This window comes from Vicugna pacos, chromosome 26 (genome assembly GCF_048564905.1).
Source record: "Vicugna pacos chromosome 26, VicPac4, whole genome shotgun sequence".
Taxonomy (NCBI): Eukaryota; Metazoa; Chordata; class Mammalia; order Artiodactyla; family Camelidae; genus Vicugna; species Vicugna pacos.
Genome location: NC_133012.1, coordinates 10,561,944 through 10,575,617, shown reverse-complemented (window position 1 = coordinate 10,575,617; position 13,674 = coordinate 10,561,944). Strand labels below are relative to the sequence as shown.

At 34.4% G+C, this 13,674-nt stretch overlaps 1 protein-coding gene across 10 annotated transcripts in view; it reads right to left on the bottom strand.

Annotated features, from left to right (window-relative positions):
* Positions 1–6,442: 6,442 nt before the first annotated feature.
* The window catches only part of TEX15 (testis expressed 15, meiosis and synapsis associated), a 48,908-nt gene continuing 41,676 nt past the window's right edge, over positions 6,443–13,674 (bottom strand). For 9 of the 10 annotated variants that reach the window (XM_072950320.1, XM_072950321.1, XM_072950322.1 and 6 more), the window contains 4 exons: positions 13,209–13,267; positions 10,241–11,122; positions 9,870–9,935; positions 6,443–8,219 (listed from right to left, as the gene is read on the bottom strand). In XM_072950320.1, coding sequence (XP_072806421.1) covers positions 9,905–9,935; positions 10,241–11,122; positions 13,209–13,267 — 972 coding nt within the window. In that variant the 3' untranslated portion in view covers positions 6,443–8,219; positions 9,870–9,904. The remainder of the gene's footprint in view (positions 8,220–9,869; positions 9,936–10,240; positions 11,123–13,208; positions 13,268–13,674) is intronic. The other variant, XM_072950328.1, reaches the window with a different exon arrangement.

The following is a 13,674-nucleotide window of genomic DNA, read 5'->3' as shown; positions in this document are numbered from 1 at the left end:
AGATGCACAGGTCTGATTAACTCTTTTATTTTATGGCACATTGTGAAAAATGTCTGTGCAAAAATCCTTGTTTTCCCCTCTCATCTTCAATACACAATCTCATTTCTCTTCCTTAAAAAGCATCCTCTAATGTTTTTGGTATATATCCTTAAATTATCTATGTAAAACATAGCATTATGTACTTAATACACATATGAATATGCTAGTATTTTGCTGTACATTTTGTTGTTTCTAACTTCTTTCACTAAATGGTGATGATTGCTGTATTTAGTATTTGCTTTTTTCTTTTTAATGGAGGGACTTGGGATTGAATCCAGGAGCTCCTGCATGCTAAGCACGTGCTCTACCACCGAGCTATTCCTCCCCTCCAGTATTTGATTCAAACTAAACTTCTAAGTATTCAGCATCTAACTTCTACTGTACAGTGTTCCACTATAGGAATCCACTATATTTTATCCATTTCCTAATGATATCATCCACTTCTCTGATTTTTATTTTTATGCTATTCTGATGAGTGTAAAGTGGTTATCTCACTTTAAATTGCATTTCCCCTCTACTAGTTTGAGTATCATTCTACACTCATTGGCCATTTGGACTTTCTTTTCTGCCATATGCCTACTCCAATCACATGAGGCTCAAATTCATTTGTTGATTTCCATGAGTATGTTCTATATGTGAATCCACAGTCAGTCTTATATGTGGCAAATAACTTCTGTCAGTCTGTCATCTCTCTGTGGAGTTCTCTAAATAGAAATTTTGTTGCTATCAAATCCATTTTCCTTTTTTCTGCTTTTTGGGTCTTAAATCATAGCCTCCTCCTAAGTCTACATTTTAATCAGCTCTTAGTAAACATCTGTTTACTGTGAAAGGTAGGGGTCTGGCCAAAGATGTAATCATGAGGAAACATCACACAAACCATTCATACAGACAGTTTTTGAATTAACTTAAAATTTTCAGAAATGTCAAAGTGTAAAAGACTGAGGAAACATTCCAGACTAAAGGGACCTGGAAATGAAACACAACGTGCAAGTCTAACCAGGACCCTTCTGCTATAAGGCTCACTATTCAAAGGTGACAGTTACATGGGGTCTGAGGATTAGACGGTAGCAACATGTTGGTATTAATTTCCTGCTTTTTATGACTATTGTTACGTAGGAGCATTTCCTTCTCGGCAGGAAACACACACTACAGTATTCAAGAGTGGCGAGGCATCAAGTCAGCAACTTACTCTTAAACGGTTGAAGAGTAAAAGGTTTTCCAACCTTTCAGTAAGTTTGTGACTGTTTCAAAATACATAGTTTTGAGTTCTTCAGATCCAAATAGTGGTAAAATCAGTAACCTTTTCCTGAAAACTAGTCATTCTGCATGAACAGGAGCTCCCTTCCCAATTTTTTAATGAGAAAAATAATAATGCACATGTCAACTCCAAATTTCCAACCAATTTCCTAAAATGACAAAAACATGAAAAATTAACCATGTACACATAACAAGCTACCATGTTTCTATCTAAAATGCTTAAAACATAGTTTTCTGGTCACTGAACAATATGGTTTCAATAAACATTAGCTTTGTGTATAGTAGCATCTTCTTGTCAATCATAATCACTCTCTTACTTGCTTTGTTTCTTTCTCCACGATTTTCTTCAGTGTGTTCTGATCTGGCAGGGGAGTCATAACATTCCATGCAAACCAAGGGCTACACATGAAAGATTAAATGTGGTGAAAAAGCCTTTAGGGCAAACATATAATAGTTGAGAAAGGTTCATGTTGAGTATTAGGTGTGATATCAAGACACCTATCCTGTTTTTGACACTGGGAGCATTTGTAAAAATGTCAGTGATTCTAATGTTCTGTGTATTTGGATCAAGACTTTTCCTATAGATCATGCTGTTAAAATGTGACATCAAGTTTGAGGGACATAAATATTTTTCCCAATATTAAACTGGCTGAAAATGATAATATCAAGAGACCCTATATTACATGAACTTTGGCTATTAAAAGTCAAGAAGAATCATCAGAGAAATGAAAATCAAAACCATAATGATGTATCATCTCCTATCCATTAGGATATCAATATGAAAAAAAGCAGCAGTCACAAGTGTTGGTGAGGCTGTGAAACTGAAAGCCCTGTGCACTGTTGGTGTGGAGCTGCTAATGGAAACAGTGTGGTAGTTCCTTGAGAAATTAAAAATAGAATTATCATATGATTCAGCAACATCACTTCTGGGTATATATCCAAAAGCACTGAAAGCAGGGTCTTGAAAAGATATTTGTGCACCAGTATTCACAGCAGCATTATTCACAGTAGTCAAAAGGTAGAAGCAACTCAAATGTCCATCAGGGAGGAATGGATAAACAAAATGTGGTATAAACATACAATGGACAGCCTTACAATGGAAGGAAGTTTTGACACAAAACAGCGTTAAAAAGGAAAAATGTAGCCTTAAAAAGGAAGGAAATTCTGACACATGCTACAACATGGATGGGCCTTGAAGCCATTACGAAATAAGTCAGTCACAAAAAGATGAATACTGTATGACTTCATTTACAGGGAATCTAGAGGAGTCAGAGTCATAGAGACAGAGTACAATGGTGGATCCCAGGGACTGCGGAAGAGGGGGAAAGGGCAGTTGTTGTTTGATGGGTTTATAGTTTGTTTTGCAAAACGCAAAATAAAAGTTCTGGAGATTGGTGCCCCAACAATGTGAATGCACTTGACACTACTGACCTGTACAGCTAAAAATGGTGAAGATGGTAAATTTCATTTCACCACAATTGGAAAATAAAAAAATAAAAAAGGAGCTCTGCTAGGAATTCCTTAACCAGGGACATGTTCTGCAGGATGTGCCTGTACTTCCTTTCACTGCTGGGGCAAACCCAGGGCTGGGCGACGGGATAATGCCAAGTCACTATGCTACCCTGACAGCTCGTCAAGAAGGTGAAGTCTGTCATGTCTCTTTGTTTATCAACTTAAATCATTCCACGGGAGGGGGGTGTGATGTTTGTCCCTTTGACTTCCCCATGATATGTATGCCCACACAATGTCAATAGAATGCTTTAAGTTATAATATATTCACATATGTGTTTCTTCCATCTAAAGCCCTTTCCGCAGGTGTAACTCAGATTGTTCAAGACTCGACTTAGTATTGTTGTCTTCTTACAAGTACTCCTAAATCCAGCGGGATTAATTATATGGTCTTCCTCTTAAGCCCTGTTGTACACCAAGCACTAGCATCTATCACACTATTTACCCCACTTTATTTTAATGGTTGGTTTCTTGCATGCCTCTCCCTCTCTACACAGACCATGAGTTCCTTTTAAGCAAGAAATGTCTGACTTTTCAGCTCTAAATGTCCACTCATACAGCTGAGCTCAGCGACCAAATGTGCTCAGTAAACACCTGTTGTTTGTAACCTGGCCCTGTATTTACATTGAATGGAATGGATTTTCATTTTGACTTTATGAAAGCAAGCAAGCTATTGTCATTCCCACCCTCAAGTCTTTCTTTGGATTTTTTTTGACTCTGACTTATATCCAAAAGAAACACGCAGGATGAAGCATCATTTACTAACAGATTATTTTACTCTGACATTGAATGGGTACTAGCAGAAGGTTACAGGAGAAAGTTTAATTACTGCAGATTCCTGGATCAAGAACCCAGAAAGCAGGGTAAGAAAATTAGTTTTTAGTCTATCCTAATATTTTGCCTGAAAAATTGGTGGAAGACCACAAAAGTAACACAGCTGACTCAGCAGGTTCTACGTGTGCATTTTCAATAAATGGCATATTTGAAACATTACTTTTATTTTTATAGCTGATCTGTAAGGGTAAGTGGGTGAGTGTATCTCTAAGAAACTAAACTGACACAGAAGTGAATGGTCTTGTGATAGTTTTGAAAATAAGGAGGAGGGATGGATGGTAGAGAGTCTGACTTGCACAAAGGGTTACTGGAAGATAACCTTCAGGATAGTATTTGAAGAGAGAAAGTGGTAACAGAGTCAATTTTGAAGGAAGTATGGTTTTCATTAATAGACATGGTTTTAAAACACCTTGGTTGAGAATTAGTGGATTAAGTGTCATTAGTTACATGATTTAGCATAACTTCCAATGTGAAAAATACATTCATTTCTCAATATAACTAAAATAATCTTAGCCAAAGGACTAGAATTATTTGTATGCACACAGAGCAACTATTTCTTAATCAAACGTGAAAATTCTGAGATTACTGTATTGCTCTTTGCACATTCCATACACAAAATTTAAAAGAAGGGATTATGTATCAGGCATATAAGTTGATAGCTAGAATTTAAAGGCAAGTAATATGTCGAAGGAGAGAGAGATTAAGACAGATCTTATGTTCTCTTCAAACCAATAATACTAGAAACTATTAATTGATGTTCACAAAGATGACTTGAGGTGCAAAGTATCTTGAAGGGCTTTCTAAATGAATACAATAATAAAATAAGGAAATAGTATTTCCCTGTATGTGGTTAATACAGAGTAGTTGATACAGACAAACAGAACAGCATACTTTAAGCACAAATCAGATGTTCAGTAATTACTGAATGTAAATAACAATCTTTAATCAACCAAACATGCTAAGCTGACTAGATCAAACTTCTCAAAACACAGATTCTCACATTAAAAAAAAAAAAAAACGAATCTGCCACTGACCTAATTTATTCTTATCTAATAAAGAAAAATAGACTTTAAAAATGAAAGCAATTACAAATCCTAAGATATATGCAGTTTTCTGTGACTACAAATGAGAATGCAGTGTATTTTGAGATTTAAGGGTTCCACAGGATATTTCAAAGGAGACTTCTTACAAATACCACAGGGGTTCTTTAATGGTTAAAAGATTCAGAAATTAGATGGTAACAATAAAGCAGACAGTAGATCTTACATCCCAAGAAATGAGTAAAATTTATCTTCAAAGAATTTTCCTGTCTTAGTCTCTGTTTAATGAGTTCTTTTAAATCTTATTTCCGCATTGCATTACTAATCTACGACCCCTTACCTTCTCAGTTTCTTTTCATTAGCACTAAGAATCTGCAGTCACTGCTCTTAGAATTGTACTCATCAGATCTAATTTAAAGAATGCTTTTCTTGTAACAATAATTCAATCTTCTTCCTCCATAATCCTTTTTTTCAGCTGTATGGATAACTGGGAGTTTATGATGGTACTCAAGCAGTATCAATATTGTCTGAAATCAAACTATGCCTGTAAAAAAAGATTTAACGGTTTAAAAATACCACATATGCCTGAATATGTTATCTTTTCCCCTAAAATTACTCCCATTGAAAAGAATACGGAGACTATTCTGAAGACTTAAGCCATGCTTTGAAGGAAAGTCTTCAGGAAAGAAATTAGCTTGAAATGACCTCAACCAAAAGTAATTTTTTAGATACATACACAGATTTAAAAGCATATATCTCAAGGAACTTTGAAGCGAGAATGATATGCTTTGGAAAACTGTTGTAGGGCTCAAAAAGGTCTGTTGATGTCAAAGACACTGATGTCAAAGATGCATGAAAGGACATTCAGTGATACTGTTCTCTGAGTTAAGAAGAATAATTTAAAGTATTTTTATATAATACACAGTCGACATTTACACATTTCATTTATATCTCTAAAAGTTTATATACTTCAGTTTACCAAAAAACTTATGATGAGGAATCTTCTCATTGGGGAAATGGGAGTATAGCTTTGTATTTGGCTACATTCAGAACTCACGTTTTAAATGCACTTTTACATTATGTAAATTAACAAAAGGCAGAGAAATATAATTAAAATGCACAAATATGAAAATCAGTTTGATTACCTCCTCAAAGAGCTCCCCCCTACCATGAACATCTCAGTTTGTGTATCATCCTGCCACTCTCTGTTCCACTACTTGGTTTTGATTTTTATACGTCACTTCTCATGATGTGAAATGAATTACTTACATCTTTATTACTTGTCTCTCTTGACTGGAATGAAAACTGCGTGAGGGCAGAGGCCTGTCCTACGAAACTCCAGGCAGGGATGCAGTTTGTCAGAATCAGGGGAAAGGAAGGAAGGAGATGAAGGCAAAAGCAGCTGGAGTGGAAGGAGCCCTCCAGCAGTTTACCTAGTCATCTAACACCGTCAGCCCTTCCTGGGCGCTTTTGTTTGCAATGAATATATGTATAAAGCAAGGACTATTTGCTCACTAGTCAAGAAACACGAAAGGAAAAAAAATCCTCTGAAATAAGAAGTACTAGAAGGAATTCAGTTTATTCAGATAGTTCTTCAAGTTCCAAAACAATATTTACAAACAATCAGGGTTTTTTGTTTATAATATTTGGTCAAATTTTAATTTGTTCTATCAGATTTTAAAATGTAACTAAATATTCATTTTTTTCATTGTATTTTTTCAAGAAATTAAAACTCTTGAAATAAAAATATCACTCAGACAATATCAACAGAATCTGAAAGTTGTTTAATGGAAGCATCCTTAATTAGAACATTTAACTTTTGGTTTACCTCATAGAAACATTTTTAATAAATTTGTAACATCTCTCCATACCACACATAAAACAAACAGCTGAAGCAAAGTCATTCTTTGAATAACAGTTACTATTACTGCCTTAATATCTGTTCAGGAGTTCTGAATTTTATAGAATATTACCAAATAAAACAACTGTCTGGACAAAAAAATACACATTATTTTGATACTGCTTTAACTCTATAGTATTTTTCTAATTCCTATTTCTCTCAGCTGCAGTTCTTTACTTGACTTTCCCCCTTTAAGATATGTTTGTTAGAACCCTGAAGTACTCTGAATTCCATCCTATTTGGTTAATGTGACTAAAGAGGCTTATCCTGGGGGATCTTAGTTTTTTTCTAAATTGAAAAAAATTAGTTACTCTACAATAAACTTGGCTGAATCACATTCTCTTTGGATACCTGTACTAGATAATAACATAAATAGTTTGCTAACATAAAAAGGTTATGAAAACACTGAAGATTTGCTGGCTAGCTGTTTAGATGTAGCCAATACAATCTCTCGTTACAAGAGCTTGAGAAAGTCTATCCAGTTGTACGGGATCTTTCTGACTTGGATCTTACAGAAACCAGGAATGGCTGTTGGGCAGAAAGGCTGCTGAAGACCACGGTTAACACACTACAGCTCTGTTGTTTTATGATGATTGTTATTAAGACATTTTTTAGTTTTGTGGAATGCTGAAAGGGATAATAAAATCTATGCTCACAACATTAAAAAACTTCTATTTGTGCTGCATTATTTAAATTACTGCAATACCACTAAGCTAACGGCATAAACTAAAGACATTATTCCCTAATATTAACTACAAAATCATTAAAAGAACTACTTAAACTGTAAAATACAAATACAAAGGAAATAATCACGTGAAAAGGGCTCTTGCTGGAAAAAGTTGTTAAATGTGCTTTAATTTCAATATAACGAACTAAAATTGCTTCAAACATTAAACTTTTTTTAAATCTCTACTCAAGGACAAATAAACACTGAAAATACACAAACCGAGTTCTCTATTAAAATATACTTTCCAAGTAAAAATTAGAAAATATTAAAATGAAAGGATTTTGTCACATTAGACACAAATTTTAAAGTACATAAAGTGTTAAGAATTATAAAGTTACTGGTCTAATGACCAATCCAAGTAAAAAAAAATCCTACTTTAAGTCAAATGACAAAACACTATCATAAACATTGTATTAATATATCAAAAACAAAAATCTTGTTTTAAAGATTTTACTACTGTCTCTTTCCTTTATCATATTAAATGCTATATTTACTCTTCTTACTCCATTAGAATAATCCCAAAGAAAATCCTTATATAACTGTAATAGCTGTGATAGCAACATTTCAAAAAATAACCTTCACAATGTTGTTAATATTTCTGATGGCTAGGTGGGTGCTGAAAATAGCCTGGTACAGAGTTCACTAAAATAACTGCATGGAAATTATTCTGGTATTTCAGATGTCAGAAATTGATTTCTTATTGCATTATGTGATACACTGTTGCATTTAAGTATTTTATAAAGGGCTAAAAGGTTTATTTCTCCTACCACATTTACACATATTTAAAAATGTTAAAATTTAAAAAAACATGTAAGTAAGAAATTCTTGGAAAAACTTGTTAAATCTCCTTTATTTCAGTAGACAGAAGGCTATTTTCAATGTCCTGGCTGAAAGGGTTCTTGTTGCCATGACGCTGGAAGAAAAAAAGCACAAAGATTTGAGATAAGTTAATGATGCAGGCGAACAGTACGTAATAGGATAGTGGAAAGAACCGAGCTCAGTTAGAGCCAAAGAGATCAGAGGTCAAACTGCACATCTGCCCTTTACTAGCCATGGGATCCCAAAAAAGTTACAGTGTTTAAGGCTCTCCATATGTTCATCATTATAGCAGCAACAACAATATATTAATCAAATTAATCAAAAAGGAAAATGCACAGTCATATACCACCCCCCCATCCCCACTTCTACTTCTTTCTCTCCTTCTTTAGTTTTTCTTCAGGTTCTGTTTTAGGTGAAAAATTTCCAGCCCTATTTAAACTCATTTGCTGGGGCAGGGAGGGAAGGAAAAGATCCACAGATAATTACATCACCATCTAATACTCATATGTGAGAAATGCACACAAAAAGTATTATGGAAGCACAAGAGGAACTGTCACATGGAAGAACAGAGAGAAGTCTGATGTGGCTTGAATACAGAGGTGAAGTGGTGGGAGATGAGGCTGTATGGGCAGGACTGTGAAAAGCTCTGCATTCCAAGCTAAAGTATTTGAATTTTATCCTATAATTTATAGGGCACCAGTGGCAACTCCAATGGAAAGGTGCTGCTGGGATGAGGTTTCTTAATAAGAAACAGAACTATGTTAACAGGCTGCTTCTTGTCCAATTCAGATACATGAATAAATTAATTCAATTAATTTTTTTCTACTCAGTCTGTAAGAGAATCCAGGATTGAGAAACAACTTAATTTAAAAGAAATTCTCTGCTTAAGATATTATGAGATGATTAACTTTATAGTACATTTTACCTTTGCTGGCAGAATATTTGGGTGTTAATGGATAACTAGTTTTTACAGAATTATTGTTTTTAAATTTTGCTTTAACTCAGTGAATATACATTTCATTTTAATTTAACAAAATCTATATTCTAATCATGATATTTTACAAATAGAATTGTGTTTAAGAGAAAAAAATTTCAGGTTCTAGTGGCAAACTACCAAATTGTTCTATCAACATATTTCAATTAACTCCATTCACCTATGCCAAGATACTGTATTAGAATACCAAGAGAAAGGTGGTTTTATCTGATTGAAATTTCTTCTTCCACCTTGTTTTTTTTAACTCTATTTTTTCTCCATTTACCAAAAAATGTATGCTTATAATAGGAAATCTAGAAAATAAAGAACAATGCTCTCCATATACCCCCAATTTTATCACTCACAGTGAGACAAGTTAAAATGTATTTCATTTCAGTATTCCTGTGCATTTTTTTATTTACATGGGTAAATTTATATGATATAGTTTTAAAAACTGTCATTAAAATTTTTTATAAACCCTTAATGGCTGCATCATATTTCATGGTATGGATTAATTATAATTTACTTTATTATTCCCTGAACTTGGATTTTACTGAAGAACTTATTAGTGATTATCATCTTTTTTTTCAATCTTTAGCAACTAGATTTCCACTGACAACATAATTCAACTCTGCCTGATATTTAAATGATCCTAAAAATGTGCACAGATAAATATGCTATATATCACTTACTGTACATTCTATGTACATAAATGTACAAAGACAAAAGTGAAAACTCAACGAAGCAAGTATTAAAACTTGTGAAGCTCACCATAAGTCCAAGGAACCTCTGGAAGCACACCTGAATCAGGAGAGTAAGGGTATGCAGCTGGTGGTACCGGTTGATAGGAAACATACTGTGAAAAAACTGGCTGCTGAAAATTGTAAGAAACAGGCATTTGAGATTGAAAATACCCATTCATTGGCATGAAGTAATTTGTTTGTGGTTCCCCAGCAAAGTAACCAAAATATTGAGAGTACAAAAGATCAGAATATGTACTGTGAACAGTGCTTGCAGCTGCAGTCAACATCCCAGAAGGAGGTGGCTGCCCTTCATAGGATGTTATCCCCTGGTATGTCTGGGTGATGGAACTGCCATCGCTGCTGCTGTACTGATAAACAGACCAAGCATAGTAAGGATACGAAGCTCCAAACGAGTGTGCAGAAGAATTATATGTTAGGGTACATGCAGACTGTGGAAGTTCATGCCAATATGTGGCAGCATTCTGAGTAGAGACTTCTGAATTTTCATTTTTCTGTTGTTCTACTGTTTGATTCACATTAAGAGTTATGTCCTTAGGTGTTTCAACAGGTACAGTATTGGGATTCAATGTATCCTTCACATATTTTTCTTTTGACTCAGGCTTTGCAGGTTGTGTTTTATTTATTTGCAGAACAGGAATTTTGTCCTGGATAAGTATGGGTTCTGGAGAACTGGAACATGTAGAACTTTTAATGCATGAATTTAGTATTTCATTATCTTGAAGTTCAAAATCCGTGTCATTCATTTCTAAATTGTCATGGATATCCCTCACAAAACAGAAAATAGGCTTTGAGGACACTGATGCATTAGGCAGAAGAGAAGCATCAGTTCCTGGGTTTACATCTGGGGGACAAGACTTCTCTGCCTGATCTGGGAAATTCTTAAAAATTTTCTGTGAAGGTATCTCATTGCCTTTTGCAAATGTGCCACCTGTATCTTTTTGGTCAGAAACTGCTAAAGGAGAACAATCTTTCTTATCACTTGTTTCAGCAGCCCTAAGATTTACACCTCTTTTCTTCACGCTATTTAAGCTTCCCTGTTGTCCAGTGAAATCTTTTGAAGTAGCAGATGAAGTATTAGTTAAATCTATTTTGCCCTCTGACTTCAACAAGCAAGTGTCTTTTAGGTTCTTTAAAGGTAAAAGTGAGCCAGGTAGTGATCGTAGAATTTCAACTTTTTTTGGAGAGACATGGTTTCTTTTCAAATTGTCAGATGAATTTGGTCCTGTTTCATTCTCAGTTTTGGGACAAGATCTTGTATTCCTGTTAAGTGTAACACATACAAACAAACAACTTTAAATATACAGAGACACAAAACTTCAACATAAATACATATTTGAAATTTTTATTCAGGAGAAGAGTTCTTAAGATTTACATTTTCCTCTCTGTATTGGCACTATACATAGAACACGTTTCCCCAGCTTTATTCCCTTGGTTTGAATTTAGATACTTCTCCTGCTGAAGGTGATATATTCCAAATTTCAAATACATTTCCAGTACATTTGAAAATATAGAGTGCTTGCCAATATTGTAATAAATTATTTTATGCCTTGGACATTTCCTGATTTCAATTTTTTTTGCAGTGCTAGTTTCCAATTTATATACCTTCAACCTATTAACAATCTTCTTTACTTGTAAATGGTCATATATAGCTGGTGAAGTCACCAGCTGTGACCTCCCCCCTCAAAAAGATTATCTTCTGTTATCATGAAATTTTGAGATATTTTGTCTGTTCAAGGTCAAGAATAGAAAAAGCAGACTTCCAAAATTTCTTGCCAATTTAATATCCTTGGTATTTCTACCTCTATTTAGACAGCCTCAATCAGGCTGAAGCAAGCATTCATCATGAAATGTCTGAGCCAGTTAATACAGGTCCCTAAGGTAATTATATTTTTTGGTGTCTCATCAAATTCTTTGAATTATGTGGAAAAGAACATGTTGAGAAGAAAAAATAAGTAACTACTCTTCCACAGATAAGAGAAATTAATCTTTGGCCGAGAATCTGTATATCCCACTCAAGAAACTAAAAGCCCTTTATGTTACTTAAACCAGGCTCCTTAAAGGGCAATGAAGTGACAACCTACATCATCATCCAACCCCATATAAGACTATGACAGAGTTTCCAGAAAGTACAAACTTGACTTTATTGCATTCCCAACAATGTACCAGTGGTGCCTCGACCTTATAGGTGGACAGGTGCCTCTCTGGTCTGTCCTTTTACGCACTCTCTCAGGGTACATTCTTCCATGAAGATGGCATCCTAGGCTGACCTTATATTAGAATTCATTTTTCTGCTAAGCGAGGCAGTTTGATCCCTTGAGTAGCAAATACTACCTGTACTTAATTACAAAACTGTGATGATTATACAATTCATTTATGTTATGCTTCTAACAGCCTATTCATCTTTATGACACTACACAATTATAATTTAGACAGTCATTTGTACCAGGAAAAAGATTCTAGGAATGCAGTAAATAAAATGTATTTGAGAAGCAAAACCAAATAAGGCAGAAATGAGAATGCTTATGTTTTAAACAAAAGTCATATTACTCATTCTCCTTCACAGAATGGAAAAAAAGATGGTACAAAATGAAGCCTGTCATAAATTGAAAATCTCACAGAGCTGAATGAAACAAGAGATGGTCAGCAAGTCCAGTGGTGCCACTTCATGTCAAAATGAAAAAAATATAAATAATGTAGTGTGTTTTTAATAAAAGTAATTCAGTTTAAAGAACTGGCTTTTTATTTTGAAATCATGTCCTTCCTATATTAGTGTTAAAACATTCTTTCATCAAACAGTAGTGTATTTATGTGTGTTTGACTAAGTTCCCACTGAGCAGTATAACTTGGCAATTTATACCTTTGCAGCCAATCTTGAAATGTGACTGGTCTGTAAAATCCACAAGTTCAAGAAACTCAATCTAATCACTTGCCCTATTCTATGCCCTTTTTAGTAAACCAGTCACTAAGCCCCATGAATTCTTTAAATAATATCTGTCAAATATGAATTTTACTTCCTTATTCTGTAAAACATCACTCTTTCCTAAGCGCTGGCTGACTTACTACTTCTAACAGTACTCAGTCTCCTAATCCTTTAAATCACTGCAGAAACACAATGCACAGGACATCACCTTTCAGTACTTACAGAATGAGGTTCAAACCCCTTAGGCTTTACCTAAGACACTGCACAATCCGAAACAACCTTATTCACCTTCCTTAGCTTACTCTTGTCCTCTAATTACATGTATAATCCAATAGAGGTACATGAATAAACGTTTTAGTCTTGTTTCTTAATTTGTGCTCAATTTTGTTTAGTTTTTCTTCAGATAGGGCTGATGGCAACTCCTACCTTGGATGTGTGGATGTTGCCTTTTCTCTGTTGATTTCTGTGACACCTTTCATGTTAACCTATGTTTAAAAAATACAAAGAAAATCTACATTATTGATGGTTTAAAGTATAATATAAATATTTATTATTTTATTATCAGACATTTGCAACAACTTGTTTTGTCATAATTCAAAATGCACTGTCTCAAACTAACTATATTCATTAATGATCCCTTCTTCAAAACTCAGTGGCTCTGTTGGACTTCCCATATTTCATAAATGTTTGGAGAAACTTTCTTAAAAAGCAATTTGCAGTATTATTTTTGCCCACATCTTACAAGTCTATTTAAGACTGCTCCCTCTTTTGTACTCTTTTGAGTGAACGAGTCACTCAGCCCCATTTTAAGTTAATGCCTGTCAAATAGGGATTTCCCTTTCTTATTCTATAAAATAGCATCTATTCCTAAGCCTGAGATGACTTACTCCTT